General features: G+C 43.0%; 1 protein-coding gene across 1 annotated transcript in view; it reads right to left on the bottom strand.

Annotated features, from left to right (window-relative positions):
• Positions 1–3,591: 3,591 nt before the first annotated feature.
• Positions 3,592–26,009, bottom strand: part of SYT9 (synaptotagmin 9) — a 137,957-nt gene continuing 115,539 nt past the window's right edge. Inside the window, exons 4-6 of the mRNA XM_024757027.1 lie at positions 7,529–7,649; positions 5,892–6,063; positions 3,592–3,763 (exon numbers count right to left, since the gene is read on the bottom strand). Coding sequence (XP_024612795.1) covers positions 3,592–3,763; positions 5,892–6,063; positions 7,529–7,649 — 465 coding nt within the window. The remainder of the gene's footprint in view (positions 3,764–5,891; positions 6,064–7,528; positions 7,650–26,009) is intronic.

The raw sequence follows: 26,009 nt of genomic DNA on the forward strand, positions 1-26,009 counted from the left end.
CCCACTGAGGGAGTTTACACAGCTTCCCAAGCCTCCGACATCATGGAGAGAAAAGGGAGCGGCACTGGCTGACCTTTGAGTGTGCAGTGAAGCCATCCAGATTCTCTGAGAGAGAAATGGATTTCTGAACTCACTGGCTTTGAAGACTCCATCTGCCACCTGCTCTGGCAAGGTCAGGGTGTGTTGGATGCAGCCCCAAGCAGGCTGCCAGATCTCTGCAGGGCTCAGGGTTCAGTCCTGACCTGGTCCCTCAGCCCCCGGCAGTGAAGAGCTTCTGCCAGGCCAGCCTCCCTTCGTACTAAATCCTAACTACTCCAGATCTTCTCTCTTCTCTTTCTCTCTCATTCATTCTTACACAAATGCTTATGTATACACACACACACACACACACACCCCCCCCCCAGAGAAGTGCAACTTAATTGCTGTTTTTGTTTTACAGCAGAAAATTTAACGGTTCTTAGTGTAACGGCAACTTATCTTTAAGGCCAAGGAAGACAGGAGAAAGAACAGAACTGAAATACGTGTGTCTATATCCAGTCAAGTCACAAATGACCCCTTCTCCCAGTGGGAGGTCATGGCTCACCAGCACGTGGGGTGTGGGGTACGCCCAACCCTCCTTTTTCCCTCCGTGACCAACATTATCATGTTTCTTGGTGCGACGGTCCCATGAGGACACACAGCAATCCCTCAGAATGTGGGATATACATAGTAATGGTCATAACTGGGAATTTTACTGAGCATTTACTAGGTGCCAGCCATGGTGCTTCACATACATCAGATTCTTTAATCCTCACAATCACCCTTGTGGGACAGGCACTATTACAGCCACTTTACAGAGGAGAAAAACTGAGATTCAGCAAAAGGGAGAAACAAGCAACTGAGTGGCAGCACAGGGGTTTGAATCTAGGTCCATCCACGTCAAAACCGCTCTGCCCACGGCCTCCTCCATCCTGACAGCTGTCAGCAAAGCACGGGCACCCCTCTGACACTGCTTTTCATCTCATCCGGTGCCACTGCCCCAAGTCCTCTCATAACATGTTTATTCTTAAAAGGGAAAGTATGGCTTCTCCTCTCAGGATGGATTCAAAGTCCCAGGCATGTCCTTCAAAGACACATGAAGCAACAGGGCAGGAAAAGCCTTCCTTGGTTTGCCTTTCATATAAGGGACATTTCATTTCCTTAGTTCTGCTGCAACCATTGAGAAAAGACCACTGAATTCACCGAAGTAATTCTAGCTGCTGTAACAAATGACCCCCAAGTTTCAGTGGTTTAACTCTAAAAACACGTATCTCTCACAAAACTGTCCAACACAGATTTGCAGTAAGCCAAGTGCTCAGGGTCTAAGGCATGGCTCCCGGGCAGCCAGTCATAGGGTGCTTCCTCCTGGGCAGTGAGGGCAGCCTCCCAGGCCCGCTTTCCACACGTTCCCTCCTGTAAGGTGCACACGCCGTGCTCGGGGCCCCGTGTTCACAGTCCCATCCACAGTCACTCCCTGGCAAGGTCACTGAGACAGAAGTGCTTGTGCACACAATCAGGGCTCCTGTCTCAGCCCCACGCCACACCCCTGATCCTCACTCCTTTCCCATTTCCTGTGTCCCGAGAGGCACAGAGCCCTGACAGTCTTTGACACTCCAGGTTACAAATAAGAATGAAAGTCGGCAGTGACTCTGTAAGGGCGCAAAAAGCCTATCACAAGTGCTCTAACTGCCCCTGCTAGTGACGGGCTCTGGCAGTCCACAGATAGACTCCTCTGAGAATTCCACCAGGAACTGAAGAAGTGATGTGCACTGTAGCTAGCACCAGTCCCCCGCACTGTGAAGTGGTTCACAGGTTCTACGGCCTCCCGTAGGGATTAATTTTGAGCCCAGGAAACAGTCTTCCCTTCTACGGCCCAAGGACAGAGGTGTCCTCAAGGACCTGCAAATTAGGAGGGCCCTAGGCTCTCCTTGAGTATACCACCCAGAGGCCCTGAAGCTTAGATTCAGTCCACAGACCCTGTCTTGTTCCTCCCCTCCGGCAGGATCTCCAACAGACTGTCCCTTCATCCCCTGGGGCCCTCCTGCCTCTCTATGGCTGCCCTGCATGTTTACTTAGACTCTCCTGACTGGCCAGGGCAGCAGAATCCACACTGGGTGAGGCTCTGGTCTTGGCCTCTCAGGATGGCTTTGCGGGGAACAGAGCTGCCTGCTCTGGGAGATGAGAGGAAGCTCTCTGCCTGGAACCCACGCTCTCTGGTGTCCCTATTCCCAGGGGCTCAGGTTCTCTTCGTTTCCCAAGAGCAGGAGGGACTAATCCTTCATGGACAAGCTCATCCAAGCATGACACTTGCTTCCTTGGTGCCCCTGTAGCACTTGATGTAGATGATAACGCCTATGACTGTGCACTTCAGTGATTAGTTTACATGCCATCTTCTCTCTTATGGTCTATAAGCTCTTCAAGGAAAGGAAAGGTTTCTTACATCTATATTTTCTCTATCTAATATGGCATTGGCCCCACAGAAATGTCACTTAGAGAATGCAATTTATTTCTGAGAGAATGAGTTAGTAAATAAAAAAGAGGGTGAGTCACTGGGTAAGGATGAGTGGGGGAAGAATAAATGAGAAGGAAAGGATGGGGGAGTGAGTGAATGAATGAGGGTGGGAGGCAGAACCACGGTCCACTGCCTCCAAGCATCCACGCTCTTCCTCTACCTTGCAACGAGAATCCTGCTTTTTCAGTTAGGCACATTGCCACCGACAAAAAGAATACACTTCCTACCCTCCCTTGCAACCATACATGTCTGTATGACTAAGTTCTGGGACTAATTTAAATGGAAGTAGCAGTGTTGCATAAGACATCAAGGAAAACCCTTTAAAAAGGAATGTGTGTGCTTTTGGCTCTTGTCTTCACCTTTCTATGGCCTGGGAGATATGTGATGGTTGGAGCTTAGCAGCCATATTGCTCCATGAGGTGACCTCAAAACAAACAAACAAACAAACAAACAAAAAACACCTCACACTGGGACAGGGAAGCAGAAAGACAGAAGTCTAGATCTCTGTCAGCCACAGAGCCACTTTAACAGCCTAGACAACCTTCCTAGACAACATTCCTCTGGACCTTTTTTATGTAAGAGAGAAATAAATTTCCATTTCACTTGTTATTTTGTGGTTTGTTGACTTGGGGGTTTTTATCATATACAGTTGATACTAACCAGTTTGCCCAGAATCATAGGTTCATGCTACGGCCAGTCTCAGAATCCATGCTTCCTCTCTCCCGGTCTCAAGTTTTTTCTGATGCTAGCTGTAAGTCACTCTATGATGGCCTGGACCTCCACACTCACTCAGATCCTGCAGACGTCCTCCAAATGTCAACCCAAAGCCACAACATGAAATAAGAGAATCTTGATCTTTTTCGAAAACAATCAAAGTAACAGATGATCCCTGATCAATGTTCAAAACCTACCAGACTGGCAGGGAGCACAGACTCAATCTCAGATTGAATGCAATTCCCAACAAGCGGTCCCAGGAAATGCAACCAGGGAAACACATCGATGACCATAGACCCTGGTACACTCACATTTTTGGTGGCTCCTGCATCTCAACAGTAAAGCCTTCATTCTTCTGCAAAGAGGAGCACGTGGGAGTAGGGTCTTACCTCCACCAGGGAATGCCAGTGTGCAATGGGCTTGCGCGGATATGACAACATTTCACTCCAGTGGTCTCTGCCCAGCCTCTCAGCTTCATTGCCTACTTGACACACGCCGATGATCTCATTGTGACCTACACTGTGAAAATGGTGCACAATAGTTTTTTCCTTAAATTTTGGTATGTAAGAGCAGCAACTACTCAGTTAAACTGACAGAGGAATTAGGGAAGGGGTGGTCCTTTTCATTCCCTAATTTAAAACTACAGGCCAAGCTTAATAGCCACTAAGACTCGGGTTACAATATTTCACTCGGGGCACAGAGAGGAAGACCAGAATCTGGCCCTCACACAGCTCAGCTGTTGGAACACTGGCATGACTTAGCTTGTTCCCAAGAACCTGTGCTGGAAGAACTCCCTGCTGCATGCAAAGGATGTCACCTCTGGTTCTGGAACAAGGTTGACCTCAGGCCTCCAGATCCATGTAATGAAAAGGGGGCCATCTGAAAAGAGTTTCTTGCACTAATGGCTGCTTCATTCCTGCAAGAGGGAACCAAGTATGGGTAAGGGAGAAGCTCCGAGTCTGTCAGCTGTAGCCTTGAGCTCACAAAGGGGGCAGAGTGGAGGAGGCTCCTGGATCATCTCGCAACCCCTCTCTTTAGAGAACATGTTGTCTTTTTGTGCTCTTCCCTCCTTCCTTGCAAGCCCAGCTTTGCTTCTTTGACCCAACTTGAGTTCCCTACTGCAGAAATACTCAGCTCCTTTAATACTTAGCTAGTATTTCTGAAACATCCCTGGGTAGATCTCTGCCTTGGACCATTTCTTTTTTCCTTAACGGTTTTTGGTTAGAAGTCCTTTGCATATATCCAGAATGACATGGCCCATCCTTTAACTCTCTGGGATCCAGATTCACAGACTTCTTCTCTTTCTTTTTCCTTCCTACAAGGATGAGGGATTTTTCTCCTATTTGTGTATAGGGAGCAAGGGGGAGACAAGGGTGGGGAAGCAGTGTGAAGGATACTGGATTCTATGCTCATTAAAATCAGTTGCATGCAGAAGCCCCACGAATTCTGCCATGGATTTTTCCAGGCCAGATTCATGAGTTTACTGAGAATTAAATTGAAGCAGAGCTCACATAATCAGATTTGTCGATGCGGGAAACTTGGCAATAGCTTGAAAAATACTGGCCCAGCCTTCCACGGCTGGTGGGCAATGTCCCCTCCTGTGGCCCGACACTATTTGTGTTGTGTGTCGTCCAGAGGAGACAAGATGAGGTCTACTGCCCAGCGTGGGCTATCACACCCATGGGCAGCTGAGCCAACCCACGTGCTCCCTGGGTTGCAAGACGATTATGCTTCACCCAGGCATCTCTGGAAAGAGTGTTCAGGGCATTGAGGCTGCCTTTCTGACATTTCAGGGGTCTGTGGGAAAATTTTCAGCTGCAAATAATACTGTAAGATATTAGAAGTCAGACTTTTTTTTTTTTTTTTTATAATTGTGCCCAGACCATGTGGGAGGTTTCCAATTAAAAACAGACTTTGCATTTCAGTCTAATGACTAGTTTAACATGTATAATTCCCTGTTGGTACTTCCTCTGCATATTAAAATGACTGTTTTTCAAATCTGTCCTTTAAATACACAATTGGCTACAATGCAGGCTATAAATATCTCTTCTGTGCTGTATTAATTAGAAAGTCGAGCATCTTATACATTTTAATGTACCCTGTCATCCATACTGATTCTAGCATTTTCAAGAGAACATTTCTGTGTTTGCTTTCAGACTTACGTGGATAGAAACGATCTTTATTAAACACATTGGGAGAAGAAAAAAAAAAAGAACAAAATTATGTATTTAGAAATGTTGATGGTCTGGCTAAAGTAATCATTCTGATGTTTTGAGTGGAATCTTTCTGATAAAGGCCAGGTAGGATTGCCAGAGAGAAGACTATGATCTGTGGGGTCACAGTTCTCTAAGGTGAGATTCTGAGGGGTGTACAGGGATGGAGAGGGGAAGAAGTAGAGGAGGAAGGAGAATGGAGGAGGAGAAAGAAAGAAGAAATGGGAGAGCTTAGAGGCACTTCAGTAATCTGACTCTACTCCATTGCTTGTAAAATGGTGACTCCTTGTCAATCAGCTCTCAGTGTGCTGCCCACCTGACTCTCTTCCTGTGGCTGCACTAAGACACCAGCTAAGAGTCTACAGCTGGCACCCCCCGTGCCCCAACCCTGGGCATAGCGGACTTGCAATGAGAAACAGCTCTAGGCCTCTCACCGGTCGTAGTCCATGACCGCTATGGACAAGTAGATTTGGTCAATATTCTCGGGAGGGACGTCAAAGACTATGGCTTCGTTGTAAACAGGGTTCAGAGTGTTCCTCTTGGTGGACGTTTTCCTCTTCTTCAATCGTCTGCCGTCAGACATCAATGAGACTTTCACGTAGGGATCTGTACAGACCATGAGAAGCAGAGGTACTGTGAGGATACATGCAGATTTAGGCCAGCACTTTCGTCACGGCAGACTTTCAAGGACCGTGGTATACAGAACCCCTTTCCCTGCCTGTGGACTGGAGTTTGAGGATTTTAATTAACACGATGTCTGGGCAGGGACTGGAGTTGGGATAACTGAGTCATTCATTCAGGAAAAAGCACAGGACTCTCTCCCCTCGAAATGAGTGGAATTTAAAAATAGTGTGAAAACACGTTACCGAATTAGATTAGGATCCAGGACCTGCTTGGCTGTCACAGGAAGGGAAATGCAAAGCCATTTCCAAAGCATGGGGGAAAAGCTGCAGGACCTGACTTGGAGCCACCTCGGGGAATCTTTTTCTAAAAACCAGGTCTTTAGGAAAGGGAGAAGCTAAATTCCTAGAGGACTGGGAAAACTTGGGGTGGGGGTGGGTTTCCTTCAGTGCAGGGGCCTCAAGCCCTAGAGCTGCCTGCAGTCGGGTTGCAAAGGGAGAAGCAGTTCAGCAGGGAGAGAAAGGACACAGGCTTGCTTGTGGTGCCATGCTGGGATGGGGTGACAGGTGGCAAGGCTGGACTCTGCTTCAGGTGGAACTTTCTTGGTTTCACCTCACTGTTCTGCTCAGTGGGGAGTCCTTCTTGCTTCACCTGCCTAACCACGTGTTGCTCTGACACCCATACACTGTCTGGGGCGACTTAGAGGGCCAGAAGAGGCCATATCTTTTTTTCTGCTTGAATAAAACACTGGCATCCAGGAAGCAAAATATATTGCATCTTTTGATTTCAGTGACCAAAAGCCAGTGAACTGGGGGTTTTGCGACCACATTTTGGGAGCCCCTGAAGAGGTGGCTTGTGAACTTGTATAAAAGGAACTGCATATCAGGGTATTTTCTGTTAGGGTTTAGAATTTAAGGCTACATGCTTGATTCACTGGAAAAACCAAACTGCATAGTTCACTGATGGACCTTTTATATAAGGATATTGGATATCAATCTTCTAAAAGCCTGAGGTGATGACGATTGCCTGTATGTGAGGAAAGACCCAATTAGATAAGCTATGTCAGCATGTGCAAACTGTAGGTCCAGTCCACAATTATGTGAAGGAGAAGACCTAAGAGAGAACAATGGTAATAATAATGAGAGCTAACACTGAGGAGCATTTAGTGCGTGCCAGGCACCGTTCTTAGGTGTCATATGTGTTAACTCACTTAATCCTGTAACAACCGAAAGAGCCAGATACTATTATTGTCCTCATTTTTACAGATGGGGAATCTAAAGCCCAGAGAGATTAAGTGACTTGCCCAAGGTCACACAGCTATTAGGTCCAGGACTAGGATTAAATTTAGGCAGTTTGGTTCCAAAGTCCATGCACTTTATTACTCTACTGGAAGCTTCATAAGGTGCTACATAAGAACGTAGGAAGAAATCTGCATTTGAGCTTGTCCCACCTGATGCTCCCGTTATGTCCATTGCCTTTAAATTCCTTGCTTTTATAATGGTAATGGTCAGCCTGCCAGCCGTGGGAAGATAGCAGAGGGAAAACATCAGCTCTCCAAGATCCACGTTGTCCTGTTGAGAGAGCACACACTGAAGCATTAGAAAGTGTCCTCAGCCTGGCGCACACAGAAGCACGACAGGGCAGCATTGCAAGGGGCCGCACTGCTCCTTCCCTTCACGTAGTCAATCAGATGAAGGAGAATAAATGACTGCACTTCGGGAGCGCCCTCCCTAAGGAAGCACACTCATCTTTAAATGGCAGAGCTGGGGACACCATCCAGGGTTCTGCCCCTCTATCCAGCTACCTGCAGCCCTGCCCAGCATCACACAGGTCCCGCGGCCCACAGCAGCCCCCAGAGCAGAAGCCCCCAAAGCCTTAACTATCCCCTAGGGAGCCCCCTGTGTGGCTCCACTCATATCCCCATCACATCCGCTCAGAGCCCGCAGGACAAAGCTACACAAAGAGCTGCCCCACAGTGCTGGGCTGCCCCACTGGCAGCCCAGACAGGCTCTGCACACAGCCCCCCCATAGCCTCGTGCACTCTCTCAGACAGGTCTCCGTGCAGCCCCTTGGAGACTCCCAACCCCCATTTCCTACATAGCTTTTCCCCCACAGTTTTACCCACAGGCCTCACATAGCCCGCAAAGTCCTCCAGTCACCGTCCATGTGCATTCTTCCCCTATAGCTCCACACACCTCCCTACAGAGACCCCCCCACCCCGAGTTTGCTGCAATACCTCCGTACACTCCTGCAAACACTCCCCCCCCATCCCAGCACGCGCACGCACACGCACACACCCCTCCACCCACCAGAGCACCGCACGCAACCTGGTCACATGCAGCTTGTGCGGACCAGCACGTGACTCCACTGGACCCTGCAAACACCTCGTCCCACAGGGCTCTCGACGAAGACCCCGCAGCAGCCTGAGAGTGGCAGCCCGCGACAGCCCTGGACACACCTGGACACCTGCCAAGCCCCTGCGCAGTCTCCAGGCATGAAGAGAGAGGTGGGGACCCAGACCCCGCAGGCCCCCAACGCCTGACCCCCCTGGCTCCCACTTTGCTGCAGCTCTTGCCTTCTCTCGATGTGTATCTAAGAAGCCCCATTTCCCTCTGCTGGGGAAAACATCTCCTGGGGTAGTGTGCAGTCATTCCAATAGGTCAGAAGACACAATTCTCTTTCTCCTTTTTAGCCCAGGGAAAGTATAACCAGAAAGGAAAAAAAAAAAGCCAGTTCATTTACTTTCAATTTCTGTGATACCTGAGGTTATCGAGCTGGGTGTCTGTGTCTAATTAATACAGTTTCATACTGACAGTGCTCTGGGGAGTCCAGTTTTTACCCACAACATCCACAGCCTCCCCTCCCCTCCTTGATTCTCCAAGGATGCTACTATTTTTAGAAGCACAGATTGAGCTCTGTAAGGTCACCTCGCCCAACCTCCCTCCTTGACCGCTTCTGCAGGAGGATGAGGCGAAGGGAGTCTGTTTAGTCGCTAAGGCAGATGGATCGCTCTGTGTCCTCGAGCTCTCCCTGCTTCATGTAAATAAATGACCTCTCCTCGCAAGCATGTCAGGCTCTTCTGGTTCCTGGAGCCCTAATATCAAGAGACCCAGGTAGCTGGGCCTTTCCCCCTGGGGTGGAGGTGTCACATGGGGCAGGTGCTGGACTGCTTTGTGCTCCCGGGTTCTCAACTGCAGGAGTAGGGTCTGCTGTTACTGAAGGATCTGACCCAGCTTCCTGCTGGTGGCGGAGGAGAAAGAGGAGGGACAGCTGTCCCCATAAATTATCTTTCCCCCTCTATACTCCCTGGCCTATTCCTTTGCCCTTGGACCTTTCCTGTGTGCCTTAAGCAGAAAGGCCCAGACACGTGTTCTTCTCAGAGGACTTTTCACTGCACCTGGCTCAAGCCCCCTCTCCTCTCATCCTGCCCTAATAATCTTGGTTTTACAAAGTAAAACAGGAGGAACCAAAACCATGCCTAAGAAGCTTCATCATCATTTTTGCGGCATACATTTTCTGAGGGCCCACACCGCACAGGCTCTGTAGGGCTCAAGATGTGATGATGCAGTCCCTGCCCTCAAGACCAAGGCACATAACTGAATGTAACGTGTCAAGCTACTTTTGCCCTAAGTACATTTTTCCCCAACGTAAACTTCATTCATAAATATTTATATGATATTGCTGTTTGCTCACGAGTTAAAAGGAAAAAAAATTGCGCTTCAGATTTGGTCATATATTCAGAATATGAACTAGGGCAAAAGTCCACTTTCGTACTTAAAAAACCCTGAGCAAATTAAAGAAAGATTTATTAAGGGGAAAATCCTTGGTTTGATTTCCAAGTGTTTTAAAAATAAATGATTTAAAATTATCTAAATTATGAAGGTAAAAATGATAAAATTCAAATACAAAAGTATTTAAGTATAATCGTAAAATATGTCCTTTTCTTATGTACATACCACCTAAGTCACGCCTTTCCCCAGAGTAACACTGTGGATAATCACGCACATTTTCCTTTTCATCCATCATCCATCCATCCATTCATTTATTCACTTATTCTTCTAACATTTGTTGTGGTTGTGGTTGCTGCACACTGCTCTCGTCCAGGTGCTGAGAGCTGTTTTTGCCGTGGTGAACAACAGATGTGGTCCCCTGAGAAGTGATGGACTTGCTGGGATACGGAACAGAAGTTGATGGCACCTAATGCTAACCCTGCTTTCTCCCCCTCAGCTGATGCTGATTTGGGGTTAAGAATCTGTAGATATGGATGTTTATAAACATTCCTTAATTCAGTGGTTCTCAACCAGGAGCAATTTTGCTCCCCTAGGGCACATTTGGCATTATTTATAATTGTCACAACTGGGGAGGCAGTTGTGTTACTGACGTCTCGTAGGTAGAGTCCAGGGATGCTGCTAAACATTACAATGCACAGGGAAGCCCCTCACTACAATGAATTATCTGGTCCAAAATGTCAATAGTGCCAAGGTTGAGAAACTCTGTCTTATACAGAGGTGCTTATATTGTTAGTAAAAATTTTTCCAGAATGCTGATAAAAGTCAAATACAAAAGAGTCGTGGAGTGTTTGGCTTCTTTTCCAGCTTGACAGAAATCAGATATGCAGAGGTGCCCTGGGGGGTACAAGTGGAAGGAAAATGTCACACAAAGAAATGCTACATTTGCTCCTGGCTTTGTGTGGCCAAGTTCCGTATTGTTGGCAAGATATATATATAGGGAATTTATAGCAAGTGTGTGTGTGTGAATTCTCTACCTGCCAATCTGTAAACTCTTTCTGTGGTATGTTTGCCTGTAGTGGTCTACGATAGCTCTAGTTTTTGTCTAACTAGCACACTTTTGCTTTCCTGTTCTTGGGTTCTTCTGGTGAAGTCCTTCCTAGTTCCATGAAGTTCTAGAAGGGCTGCTGCAGGAATTCAGACTGACCAAAATATTCATGCCCCTGTCCACTACTGTCTGTTCAGGGGTGAGTATGTAACCCAAGCAGGGAGATTTAGTCTTCCCTGGGACTGAAAAAATCAATATTGAGAAAGAGAAATTTTAATTTTATTGGGGTTATTCACTGGAAAGATATGAAATTAGAATTGTTGTAAGGTTCTTGTACTGTATATACTATAAGTAGTAATAATATCACTTTAAGTTAGGCTGTGTATATTAAAGACATATACTATAAACCCAAAAGAAATGACTAAAATAATACAAGGATTTATAGTTAATAAGCCAACAAAAGAGATAAGATACATGCTTTAAAAATATTAAGTTGATCCAAAAGAAGGCAGAAAAAACTGAAAAGGGAATAAGACCAGAAGAGACAAATATGATAGAAATAAAAAACAAATAGTAAGCTGGTAAATTTAAACTCAACTATTCCAATAATTACATTAAATATAAAAGATCTAAGCATCAAAATAAAAGCAAAGATTAATTCAATAAAATAGCAAGACCCAATATTATGCTCTCTACAAGACATTTAAATACAAAGATATAAGTATATTAAAAGTAAAAGAATAAAAAAAGATACGCTACACTAACATTAATAAAAAGAAATCTGCAGTGGTTAAATTAATATCACACAAAGTATAGGTAAGAGCAATGAATATTACCAGGGACAAAAAGGGTCATTTCGCTATGATAAAGGGGTCAATTCATCAAAAGCACATAACAATTCTAAATATTTATGTACTTTATAGCATACTGTCAGAATACATAAAGCAAAACCGGATAGAATTGTGAGGATAAACCAGTTGTAGTCAGAGATTTGAATACTTGAACAATACTATCAACTAACTTGGCCTAATTAGGGGCATTAAAGAAACACCCTACCAAACAGCAATAGAATACACATTCTTTTCAAGTGTACCCAGAACACGGAACAAGATAGACCGTATTACGGGCCACAAAACAAGTCTCAATTAAATATGAGAAGATTCAAAGTATATTTTCTGGTTGCAATGGAAATGAATTAGAAATCAATAACAAAAAGATATCTGCAAAATCTCTAAATATTTGGGAACTAAGTAACTTCTAAATAACCCATGGATCAAAAGGGAAATCAAAAGAGAAATTACAAAGTATTTCGAACTAAACTGAAATGAAAAAACAACAAAAATTTGTGGATACAGCTAAAGCAGTACTCAGAGGGAAATTTATACCACTAAAATGCTTATATTACACAAGGGGAAAAGTGTCAATTCACTGGCCACCGCTTCCACTTCAAGAAACCAGCAAATAAAAACAAATTAAAAGCAAAATAAGCAAAAGAAAGGAGATAATAAATATTAGATAGAATAATGTAAAGGTGTATATTTTAAACCATAGAGTAGCCACCTAAAGAACCAATAAGTACATGTAATAAGCCATTACTGGAGATAAACTGTAACCATAAAAATACTCAATTCAAAAAAAGGCAGGAAATAAAGAAGAAAAAAAGAAAGTACGTACAGGTGGAACAAATAGAAAAGACAGATTTAAACACTACCATATTGATAATTACTTTAAATGTATATACCTGATAACTTCAATTGAAAGGACATAAATTTTCTGATAGGATCATAAAGCAAGACCCAACTACATATGCTGTCAACAGGGAATCCACTTAAAATATCATGACAGGGGACTTCCCTGGTGGTGCAGTGGTTAAGACTCCACGCTCCCAGTGCAGGGGGCCCAGGTTCAATCCTTGGTCCAGGAACTAGAGCCCACATTCATGCCGCAACTAAGAGTTCGCACGCCACAACTAAGGAGCCCGGGAGCTGCAACTAAGGAGCCCGTCGGCCGCAACTAAGGAGCTCACATGCCCAACTAAGGAGCTGGTGAGCTGCGACTAAGGAGCCTGCCTGCTGCAACTAAGACCTGGTGCAGCCAAATAAATAAATTAACTAAAAAATATATCACGACAAAGATAGGTTTAAAGGAGGAAAAAATTAGGCCATGTAAACGAAGCTGGAGTGGATATATTAATATCAAGAAGATTTCAGAGCAAGGAATGTTACCAGGGAGGAAGGGAATATTTCATTGACAAAGGCTAAAATCATCAAGAGGGCATAATCTTAAATGTACATGTTTCTAATAACAGAACTTCAAAATATATTAAACAAATCTGATGGAATTAAGAGGAGAAACAGGCAAACCCACAAGTGGAGTTAAGAGATTCCAACACTGTCTATCAGTAATTCATTGAACAAGGAAGCAGAAAAGAAGTAAAGATATAAAAGACTTTAACAGTATTATTGACCAACCTGACCTAACTGATATTTACTCTACCTATTAATACTCCATCAAACAACAGCAAAATGCACATTCTTTTCAAATATACACTAAACATTCAGCAAGATAAATCATATTCTGGGTCATTAAAAAATTCTCATTAAATCCAAAATGAATGAAATCATAAAATTAAACAATACTCTTCTAAATTACCTATAGATCAAAGAAAAAAACCGTAAGGGATATTAAAGATTTTTTTTTTTTTTTTGGCGGTACGCGGGCCTCTCACTGCTGCGGCCTCTCCCGTTGCGGAGCACAGGCTCCGGACGTGCAGGCTCAGCGGCCGTGGCTCACGGGCCCAGCCGCTCCGCAGCATGTGGGATCCTCCCAGACCGGGGCACAAACCCGTGTCCCCTGCATCGGCAGGCGGATTCTCAACCACTGCGCCACCAGGGAAGCCTTTAAAGATTATTTTGAACCAAATGGTAGTGGTTACATGACTATATACATGTGACAAAACTTGTACGCTTAAAATTTGTTAATTTTATTGTATGTAAATTAATGGGGATTAAAAAATTCTGAAAAGACATTTTACAGAGGACTGTATTTTTGTCTTCTAGTTTTACTGTCCTGAATTCACAGAATATGTCTTGATGGTTTTAACCGCTGAAAAAATTATCCTATACTATCCCATTCATTTCTGCTCAAATATGTCTGAAAATAATGCCTAGGCTCTACTTGTAGGGGACATATTTCTATATGTCTATTAAATCAAGCTTGTTAATTTTGTATCCAAATCTTCTTCCTCTTGGAATTTATTATGATTTTGTCCTTTAAAATATGGTTTCTTCCCATCCTACTGTTTCACAGCCAAATTATTAGCAAACATTTAAACTATGGTTAAAATATTTATTTCTCTGCTCACTGCAGTTTCATAAAACCCATATCATCCCCCACTCTTAGATACATTTTTCATTTTCCTTGTGTATGTCCTTGAGTACTGTTTTTCCAGGGAGGGTTCACAGGTAGTTAAAGTAATCTTTATTATGCTCTTATTCTTTTATTTTTTTTTAAATAAATTTATTTTTGGCTGCGTTGGGTCTCTGTTGCTGCGTGCAGGCTTCCCCTAGTTGTGGCAAGCAGGGGCTACTCTTCGTTGCGGTGCGTGGGCTTTTCATTGCGGTGGCTTCTCTTGTTGCAGAGCACGGGCTCTAGGCATGTGGGCTTCAGTAGTTGTGGCACGTGGACTCAGTAGTTGTGGCTCACGGGCTCTAGAGTGCAGACTCAGTAGTTGTGGTGCACGGGCTTAGTTGCTCCGTGGCATGTGGGATCTTCCTGGACCAGGGCTCGAACCCATGTCCCCTGTATTGGCAGGCAGATTCTTGCCACCAGGGAAGTCCCTGTGCTCTAATTCTTAAAAGAAAGTTAGCTGGGCACAGAATTTAGGTTAAAATTATTTTACCTTAGAACCTTTTATTTTGTCACAATATATTCTAGTACTTCATGTTCCAGCTAGGGTGTTTGATGCCATTCTTTTGTACATTTTTTCCCCTCAAGGAGGTTTTAAGATTGTCTCTTTGTACTTTTACTTTGTACTTGTACCTTCTGAAATTTCCCCAAAAGGTACTGATATCTTGTTTTCACTGATTTTGCTTGGTCCTCAGTGATTGATGTTAATTGGAATTTTTTTTCCTCTTGCTTTAATCTCTTTTTCTCCAGTGATCAGCTGATCTGTTTGTTTACTTTGGACCTTCTCTTTCATGATGTTGGTTTTCTAGGACATCCCTAATTGTCTTTATTTATAACTGAAGGGTCAAAGCAGAAGTCTTTTACAGCTCATCATTTTGAGAGGAGCCTCATGAGGCAGTGGAGGCAATCTCATATTTTCATCTGATATATATAACTGAACATTCTGAAGAATTATTCTTTAACACTACTTGCGTGATATTAACATCGCCAAAAGTATTGAACGTTGGTTTGTTTGTTTGTTTTGCGGTATGTGGGCCTCTCACTGTTGTGGCCTCTCCCGCTGCGGAGCACAGGCTCCGGACGCGCAGGCTCAACGGCCGTGGCTCACGGGCCCAGCCGCTCCACAGCACGTGGGATCCTCCTGGACCGGGGCACGAACCCGTGTCCCCTGCATTGACAGGTGAACTCCCAACCAGTGCGCCACCAGGGAAGCCCTGAACTTTGGTTTTATAGTAGGTTACAGAAGTTAGGCAAAGAGAATCATAATCAACAGACTTTTGATACCCCAGTCTCCTCAATATTTTCTAAGTACCACTGTACTGGGGGGTCCTCAAGACCACCCTCAGGTCTGATGATTCATAAGAAGGACGCACAGGACCCAAAAAAGCTGTTCTACTCACAGTTACGGTTTATTACAATAAAAGGACCCAGATTTAAATCAGCAAAGAAAAACAAATTACATAGGGTGGAGTCCAGGAGAAACCAGGCATGAGTTTCCAACTGCCATTTTCCAGTGGAGTCACACAGATAGCACTTAGTTCTCCCAGCAGTGATGTGTGACAACATATACAAAGTATCACCAACCAGGGAAGCTCACCTAAACCTTGATGCCCAAGGTTCTTACTGTGCGTGGTACGGAGTACCCACATGACTAACCTTAGCAGGTCAGTCTTTACTCCCTTCATCAGAGGGGGATCAGCATAGCCCAGAGCCCTAGGTGAACAAAAACAAGTGTCCATCATAAATCACACCATTAGCAAAAAATATGTGGTGTGGTCCAAGGTCTGTTATACAAAGAACTCCTATCAGTCAGGATATTCTAAGGGCTTAGAGGTTATCTTTCAGTCAAGGACTAGTCCTTTCTTTGGAATGTGCAGGGTAGGGTTTAGGCACCCCAAGCTTACTGAGTCAATCCTTTACTATACATACACCAAGCCCTTATTTCAGCTTGCCTTTTCACACACATTTTCCTGTACTGAAAAGGGGAGAGGTTGTGGTCCACACACTTGTGCACCTAACCATCACACATCCTCACACAGAGGTCAACAGTTGATGCCATAGAAGACATCCGGAAGGAGGTTAGTTAACTGCAGGGCGTGGCAGAGATGTTAGATACGATGAGAGCTGACCATAATGTAACTAAGCTAGAACTCTGTAATAAAAAGATAACTAGAGGGTTTCTATATGTTTGGAAACTAAAAAATACACTTCCAAATAAACCATCATTCCAAATAAAAATCACAATGAAAATGAGAAATATATTGAACTGGATGCTAATAAAAATTATACGTTTCAAAATATGTGGAATGCTGTGATACTGTGATTTATAATAAGAAATATATATATTTGGTTTTCTTCCTTTTTCCTGACACAGGGTTCCTGACACCCTTGTAAATTCCTAAGTGATAAGAAGTACTAGGAGCATCTTTTGTTCCAGTGAGGCAACTGTCGGGGTGCTCCTTGATGGCTTCTGGATGGGAACTGGTCACCAAAAAGACCAAGCCATGATTAGAAGCTTGAAATTTTCAGCACCAGCCCCCATTCTCCAGAGATGGGAGAGGGCTAGAAATGAAGTTAATAATTGACCATGAGGAAGCCCCCATAAAATATCAAAAGTATTGGTTCCAAAGAGCTTCCAGGTTGGTGAACACATCCATATACCAGGAAGGTGACATACCTGCAACTCCATGGAGACAGAAGCTCCTGTGCTCAGGACCCTCCCAGACCTCACCCTACGTATCACCTGTACCCTTTATCACATCTTCTAATAGACGGTAAAGCCAGTAAACGTTTCCCTGAGTTCTGTGAGCTGTTCTGGCAAATAATCGAATCCAAGGAGGAGGTCATGGGAACCTCTGATCTGTAGCCAAGTTGGACAGAAATTGTGGGTAACCTGGGGACCTGCTACTTGTGACTGGCATCTGAAGCCAGGGGCAGTGTCATGGGACTGAGTCCTTAATAAGGTAGATAGTGTCAGAACTGCAGGACACCCAGCTGGTCTCGCAGAATTGCTTGGTATAGGAATAACCCCAACATGTTTGGTTTCAGAAGTGCTGTGAGTGCGGTAGCAGTATGAGAGTAAAAGAGAAACACACAGGACCCACACAAATCCTTAAAAATCAGATTAAGGGAAAAACCTTTTAGCTTTAAACACATAACATGGAACAAAATAAGGCTGATTAACAGTGATCAAAGCATCTATCTAAAGAATTTGGAAAAAGAACAACAAATTAAACCCAAAGTAAGTAGAAGGAAGGAAATAATAAATTTAAGAGCAGAAATTAATGAAATAGAAAACAAATATATTAAAGAAAATCAACAAAGCCAAAAGTTACCTTTGGAAAGGCTAAATAAAAACTGCTAACCTTTGTTAAAACAGATAAAAAAGAGGGGGCAAGAGAGAAAAGGCAAAAATAACCATGTCATTGTTGAAATGCAACACATCTATGGATCTTTACTAAAAGCATTAAAAAGAGAATAAAAAGATTTTATAAGCAACTTTACACCCACAGATGTTAAAAATTAGACACAATGTACACGTTTTTCAAAACACAAAACATAAAATCTATATAAGAAGAATTAAAGACTCCAAATTTCTATGGCTCATTAAAAAAAATTGAATCTGTAATTAAACACCTCACCATAAAGAAAATTTCTGGCTCAGCTGGGTTCACTGGTGAATTCTATTAAAGTTTTATGGAACAAATATAGCCAATATTATGCAAACACTTTTAGAGAAGAGAAAAAGAGGGAACACACCCCAATTTATTTTTTGAAGATATCATATTTTGGGTACCAAAATTGGAGGTAGCCATTACAAGAAAGGCAAAATTACAGACCAATTTCACTCATGAAGCGAGATTTTTAAAAAACTGAACAAAATATTAGAAAACAGAATGCAGAAAAACATGAAAATGATAATATATTACTCGTATATGTTTTATCTCAAGTTCATAAGGTTAATTTAACATATGAAGTTTTAAAAATATAATTGCCCATAGTAACATAATAAAGAGGAAAAGTCATATAATTATCTAAGTGAACGTAGAAAAATATGATAAAAATCAAGCATCTATTTATGATAAGAATTTTTAACAAACCAGATATGGAAGAGGAATTTGCTTATCTGATGGAGGGCCTCTGAAAACAAGGCTGCGGCACTGGTGCACGTACTGGTGAAATGTGCAAAGCTTCCCGGTTAACATAAGAAATAAGCCACATCACTACTCCTATTCTACACTGTACTTGAGGTCCTGGCTAGGGAAGTAAGGTATGAAAAAGAAATAAAAGGTATAAAGTTTTGACATGAAGAATTCATTCTGTCATTTATTGTTAGATGATGCTCTGTGTAAAGAAATTTTTTAAAACCTGGGGAATTCCCTGGAGGTCCAGTGGTTAGGACTCTGCACTTTCACTGCCAAGGGCCTGGCTTTGATCCCTGGCCGGGGAACTTAGATCCCACAAGCCCTGCGGCGTGGCGAAAGAAAGAAAAAGAAAAGAAAAGAAAAATTTTAAACCTACAGGTAAATTATTAGAATTAATAAGCATGTTTCTTGATGATTGGTAGATTGATGGATATGACATAAGTAAAAAAAATAGATTTCATTTTTATATACCAGAAAAAACAGGTTAAAAAAAAACCAGAAAAAACCCCTCACTTAAAATAGCACCAGAAAACATCAAAACCTTGGAATAAATTTACCCCAAAATGTCCACTATTTCTTTATAGAAAAAAGATAAAGCATTACTGAGTAAAGTTAAGGAAGGTCTAAATAAATGAACAGATATACCATGTTCACAGATTGGAAGAACTCAATATTATACAGATATTCTCCAAACTGATCTACAGGCTAAATGTAATTCCAATCAGATTACAATTTGACAAACTGATTTTAAATTTAATTTGGACACGCAAAGTGCCTAGAGCAGTCAAGATTCTCTTGAAGAAGAACAAATTGGGAGATCTTACTCTACTGGATAGGAAAACTTAACTAGAATGCTACTGGACTAGTGTAGTATTTGTGCAGGGCAAATAAACCCATGGAGTTGTATACAGAGCTCAGAAACTGACTCATGCATGTATGGACATTTGTCTTATGTACCGATTCTCTTCATTTGCCTCTCCACCCACTCCCTGCTCTATGCCCTTAAAGGCTGTCCTCTACAGAAAGAAAGAAAATCTGATGTATTTATGAAGAGACTTAAAACATCTGACAGAGTTTGGGACAAGTTACTGATAGGCACAGGAACATACACACAGCAAATAAAACCAAGATAATTCATTTGTAGGTTCTTCATTCAACAAACACTGATGGAATGCAATTATCTGCCAGGTACTCTTCAGGGTGCTGGGAATCCATCAGAAAACCACAGGCAAAAGTCGTTTGCCATCGTGAGTCATATTTCTTATGTGTGAAGCTTGATAATGAGCAAAATAAATTATATACAGACACACACGTATATATACACATACACACATACATATAATAACACATGTATAATAAAATACAGAGAAGAAAAAAGTCGAGAAGAGGGATTAAGTAGTGTTGAGGAGTTAAATAAAATGTTAAGTGGGGAAGGCTTCACAAAAGAGTGCCTTTTTGAGTTAGGACCTGGAGAAACAAGGTGAGAAAGCCAGTATGCGGCTAACTGGAGAGATTCCACGCAGACCAAGGAGCAAGTGCAGATGCCCTGAGGTGGGAGTGTACCTGCTATGTCTGCAGAAGGGAAAGGAGATAGTGAGACAGGCAGAGAGTAACAATGGTCAGGTCACAGAGTTTGTGAGGGACCAGATCATTCAGGTTACCAAAAGAATTCTGGCTTATGCTCTGAGTGGGAATGGAAGTCATTAAAAGGACTGAAGCAATAAAGTAGCACAATGTGAGTAACAGGATCACCTCTGTGTTGAGAACAGACTGAGGGGACAAGGGTAGCAGCAGCGCCATCAGTCAGGAGATTACTGCAACGAACCTTGTGAGAGGTGATGTGGCTTGGTCCAGAGAAAGCAGTGGTGAGAGGTCATCAAATTTTGAAGATGAAACAACAGGATTTTCTAATAGATTAAATGATAGAAAGAGAGTAGTCAAGGACGATTCCAGTATATTTGGCCTGAGTTAACGAAAAGGTGGAACTGCCATTAACCCTCATTTCTAAATGGTGAGGGAGAAGGCACTGGGCTATGGGAGAGACCAAGAACTCAGTTCTGCATACGTTATATGTACAATCCAAATGGGGATGTCAGGTAGCCAATTAGATATGAGTATGGAGATCAGGGGGAAGAGGCAGGCTAGAGATACAAATGACCAACTCCTGGGGGAACAAAGAATGTAATCACACTACACGGCTCAGCTATAAACTAAGTTTATGCAATAATGATATAGATATGAATAACTATCTCTACAAATTTATGATATTACTATTTTGAGAAGATGGAGGAGGAAAGAGTGTGTGTGTTTGTGCAGTGCATTTATGAGCTAAATCTTCAACTTCCACAATAAAATTAAATAGAAATCTAAAACTAAATAAAATAGATCATTGAAAAAATATAGAGGTATACTTTGAAATAAACAGCTCAAAGTATGTGCTTGGAAGAGTGGGAATTGAGGCTGGGGGCATAAAACATAAAGAGGGCTTGTTATTTAAAGGCCCTGAAACCTGGACATATAGTACAACAGAATGAAGCTGAGTTCAAGTCTTAGCGCCTCCCTATTATTAATGCAACCTTAGATAAGCTACATAATTCCTCAGTTCTCTGCTCTCAGTTTCCTCATTTGGAAACTAGAATTAATATCTAAAGCCCAGGGCTGTTAAAAAGATTAACTGAGAAAACCTGCACCTGCAGTAAATATGAGGTGCCTATTATTACGACAATTGATTACATGTTTCTCACTCTCACTGGCCTCTGTACTCTTCCAGGGGAAGTCCCATTTATCCATCTCTCTCCTAGTGGCTGACACTTAGGAGTAGTTTAGTCAGTACTTCTCGAATTGATGCACAAATGAAGAGGAGGTGCAAGGGTTCTTGGACATCTGCTGCAGCCCCAGTAGCCTAGCTTCCTCGAGACTTTGGGTCAAATTTCCAGGAAGCCACCAAGCTATGGGACATTTGGTCACCACCCACCCTGATATTCCCCAGCACTACTGACTCACTGAGAAATCCTGTTCTCACAGAGTCTCTTATAAAAACAAAAACCCTTGCAAGATAAAGCAGCAAGAAGTCATTATTTATCAAGTGGAGAGGAAATCCCAGTTGCAGCATCTCCCTGGTGTCATTAATTCTCACTAACAATTACACTGATGGCCCAAACCTGGCCCACCTGTAACATGGGCGCTGGTAACGATTTGGTCATTCAGTTTTCCCAGAAACTCCAACTGTATTCCTGATGCTTGCCCCAGACATGACAAAATTGGCAAAAACACCTCTTTTCAGTGACAGATCCTACCAATAATTAGCATGCACTGTTAAAGTAACTGTTGATTGCACTTTATTTACAGATATTAACATGATTAATTGCACTGGAAGTGTTCCTGGAGGATGACGCTCTCAGCTGGTGCTGGGGCACAAGTAAAACCCCTCAGCCCTCACAGGGAACTGCGAGAGGACTGCCATCAGCTCACTCCTTTTCCTTTTCTGAATCACTCTCTCAAATGATTCTAGATCTAATTCCATAGGACTGGCCCTACGTTAGAAAGTATTACTCTGACTAATGATATGCTCAGCTAGGAATGGACAGGAGAATAACATCCCATACATGTAAAGCACTTTACGGCTGAACAAAAACATTCACATCACTATCTTATCTGATCTTACCCAATTCCCTGGCTTAAAATGCCACTTTTGTATGGACAACTCCAACATTTATATCTTCATCCTAGCCTCTTCCCTGCATTATAAACTCATATACCCAAGTGCTTTCTTTAGATGTCTAGTTAATTGTCTAATAGGCATCTCAATCTTAGTATTTCAAAAATGGAGCTGATTTCCTTCTCCTACCCCTAGACTTCCTACCTGTCTTTTTCATCTCAGTTTGGTAAACACATCTTCCCAGAAGCTCCCCAAATCTGGTAGTCATCAAATTTACATTCCTCTTCTCTTACCCTCCCACATCTGCAAGTCATGTTATTTTTCCCTTCAAAAATATCTAGAGTCTGTCCAATTTTCTCCATCTCTATGCTGCTACCCTATTCCAAAATACCATCACCCCTCTCATGTAACTCCTGCAGAACCATGAAGACAAAAGGAGAAGTGAGTCCATGAGTCAGGATGGCTGCTATGATATGCTCATATCATATGATGCTATATGGCTCACAGCTGCTCAAGCTGGAAGGAAGCCTCCCTGCTTGCTTACATATCTTCATGCTTCATGCCCTGCAACATGACTGAGTCTGGGATTCCCAGTCTGGACAGGTGCACTGGTGAGGACTCAGAGGACTGGTTCTACCTGTGGAGGGGACATCGTGCACAGTTCCTGACCTCCCCACATGATTGGGGCTTCCCCTCAGAGGCTTCTAAGAGTATGACCTAGGGGCTGGAGAGCTCCCACACAACTCTACTACACAAGAAGCCGGCGGCTGTATCCTAGAATGGCAAAGGCAGATAGCATTGATGATAATAATAACACAAAGAAGAGGGAATTTCCTGGCGGTCCAATGGTTAGGGCTGCATGCTCTCACTGCTGAGGGCCCGGGTTCAATCCCTGGTCGGGGAATTAAGATCCCACAAACCGTGCAGTGCAGCAAAAACAAACAAACAACAACAAAAACTACAAAGAAGAACTTAATGGTAATAAGAATGATAACAGCTCAATCTGAGCAACTTCTTTGCCTTCCTGTGAAAAAGAAGTGGCTTTGGCTGGTCTTGAATGACAGGACGGCTGGAGATTTGAGCATTTCATATTTCAAAACACTACCCAACACAGCCAGGGAAGAAGTGGTGCCCTTGGCAGACACGCTCCTCTGTGACGTACTCAGCCAACCATGTCTCACCGAGGGCTTTCTCGGTGCTCAGCTTTTCTTAGCACTAGACGGTAAAGGGAAAGCTTGGTGACTGGCTTGTGCCCCATAGGAACTGACCGCCTAGGACGACAGGCAGCGCTTCACCACAGACTGTGGTCAGGGCCTTACCAGGCAAAGAGGAAGACCACAGACCCAAGAGTAGAGAGAGGGCTGTGCCCTCTACCTGGGAAAGTAAGTTTGCTGCTCATCTCAGAAATCGTATCAGGGTTAATTATTTTAAAAGTATTGTTCCAAAGGCCCTAAAAACATCATTGAGTCTTCATGGGTTCATTAAAAGCAGGTGATAATAGACTAACATCACTTCCTTTTTTGATTTGGGTTATTTGACTCACGTATCATGGCACTCTTGTAGGTGCAGTAAATGTGGACCTCGGCCCAGCATCTGGTAAGCTCCCTCCTGATCTCCTCATAGATGATCTGGATAGATTTAGGCGAGATGACAGTAAAACATGGCAAATTCATATCCAGTTGGACAACCATACATAAAGGTGCTGACTATGATTCAACAACTTGGGTATTATCCAGTCCTGTGACTTTATCAATAACTTAGAAGAAGACAGAATTTGAGCATGACACGTAGGCATAAGGAGTACACTGGACTCCAGAATCGAGATCCATAAAAATCCTGACAGGTAGGTGAGATGGCTAAAGCCTAACGATATGTATCTATCAAGATCAATTATTTCAGTGCCTAAAAAGTCCATAGTGCAACCTCTGAAGTAGATGCAACCTAACACATGTGAACGCAAAAGGCTTTATGGTTTAATCTTGTTTTGAATCAAAATGTGACGTAGCTACCAGAAACTAATTTTGCTTTAGGCTGCATCAATAGAGATACAGTCTAGGGAGGGAGGTTATACACCAGCCACAACACATCCGAAACCTGAATTCTGCTCTGGGCGTCTCCATTTTAGAGATATGTAATCACCTGGAAGATGGTGAGAAGAGCGACCACCATGGGAGGGGGTCAGGATTACATAAGGAACGATGAGGAACTGTTAAGCTTTCAGGAAAAGATTCAAGAAAGATGAGATTCTTGTCAGCACATATTTGAAGTGGGGTCACACAGAAGAGGGACTAAACTTGTTCTTAATGGTTCCAAGGTTTAGAACCAGGGCCAACAAGGGGAAGGCATAGGAAGACTTAGAATATTCTCCTCTATCACAGTCCACAGTCTGTTTGTCTCTGAAGGAGGCAAATTCCCTGTCTGTTCAGCTGGTGTCTTTGCTTTAGGGAGGAATGGAGTGGTTGGAAAACGTAAAGCCTTTCCCAGCCCTGATATGCTGCAGTTCCCTGATCTCAGACATCAGCTGGTAGGCAAGAGGAGGCAATCAAGTTCTGGAGGAAGGAAACTGTGTCAGAAGTGTGATGAAGGAGATAGGATTTGGTGGCGTGTGCAATTGTGTGTTTGAGGGGAAGATGTGGAGAGACTAGGAGGTCAGAAATGGTGAGGGCTGTTGACTAAAAATGCTTAATTCAGCACCTTAGGAACATGTATACTTTAAAAGGAGACATGGAAAACAGGAGGTGAATTCCAAATCTTGGTGCAACGAGCACAAGAATTTTGCGTATCAGAGTCTTGCTGAGACTTCTTCTTCTTTCTCAACACGCTGCCCTAATAAATTCTTCTAGATTCACACATGATTTTTTTCAAACTCCTATTTTCCCAGGGAGCATGTCTTGTCAAAGACTGTCCTTGGTGAAAACAAAGACAGCAAATTTCAAAAGTTAAAGGGCTACAGAAAAGGCTTTAGTATTTAATTTGAAGGTAAAATAATCTACTCTGAAAAGACATTTTATAGATCCATCAATCCTTAATAGAAAAAAAAAAAAAAGGAACTGGAGATGAAATTTGGGAATATGAGAGCACCCTCAGAAGCTTGGGCGCTGTGTGGTGGTTCCGGCTGCTATACAATGTGTTTCACTGGCTTTCGAAGAAAAAAACCCCATTAAGATGTGTTGGAAAAAATTATGAATTCACCGGGCATCTAAGCTTCTTTGTCATCCTGAACATCTCCATCAAAACTAAAAACAGTTTAGGGGAGACAGGAGGATGAGATTTTCTAGGAAAGATGCCCTCTAAAGAGAAGTGTAACAGTCAGTGAATTAAACCAACAAGCTCAGTGGAATGAACCATCGTAAAGAAAAGCACATTAATTTTATTCTACCATGGATGGAGACCTGTTCCACAGATAATCCCAGGACACAGGGCGTTTTTAACCTTTTATTGGAGACAAGTACTGGGATCCCACTTCTCTTCTGTCCACATGAACTGTTCCTCCGTTCCTATTACCACTCTTAGAGCTTAGTGCATGGGTCACCAAGCCATTTCATTTGACCTCCAAAATGTGTCTTGATTACAACTCTTCCTATCTGCCTTGGTCTCCGAAAGATTAGTCGGGGGTAATTCTACCTCTTCCAATCCATCCTTCACATAAACACAGATCTGACCATTTTGTTTCCTTGCTTAAATCCTTTAATAGATCCCAGATGCTTTTAGGTTCAAATGTGAACCTTTTAGCATATCCTATGAAAGACAACTTCTCCAGCCATCGTCCTGTTATTTCTCCTACCTAACATGTCCAATTCTCCAATCAGTCTGAACTAGTTTTTACTCCCTACACATACCTTACCCTTTCATTCCTTTGTGTGCTGTTTCTTCTTCCTGAGCAACTCTGCTCACTTCTCTGCTGGCAAAATGGTTTTTTTGAGTCTTTGAAGACCCAGCTTACG

Source organism: Neophocaena asiaeorientalis, unplaced genomic scaffold (genome assembly GCF_003031525.2).
Source record: "Neophocaena asiaeorientalis asiaeorientalis breed wild unplaced genomic scaffold, Neophocaena_asiaeorientalis_V1.1 scaffold504, whole genome shotgun sequence".
Classification (NCBI taxonomy): Eukaryota; Metazoa; Chordata; class Mammalia; order Artiodactyla; family Phocoenidae; genus Neophocaena; species Neophocaena asiaeorientalis.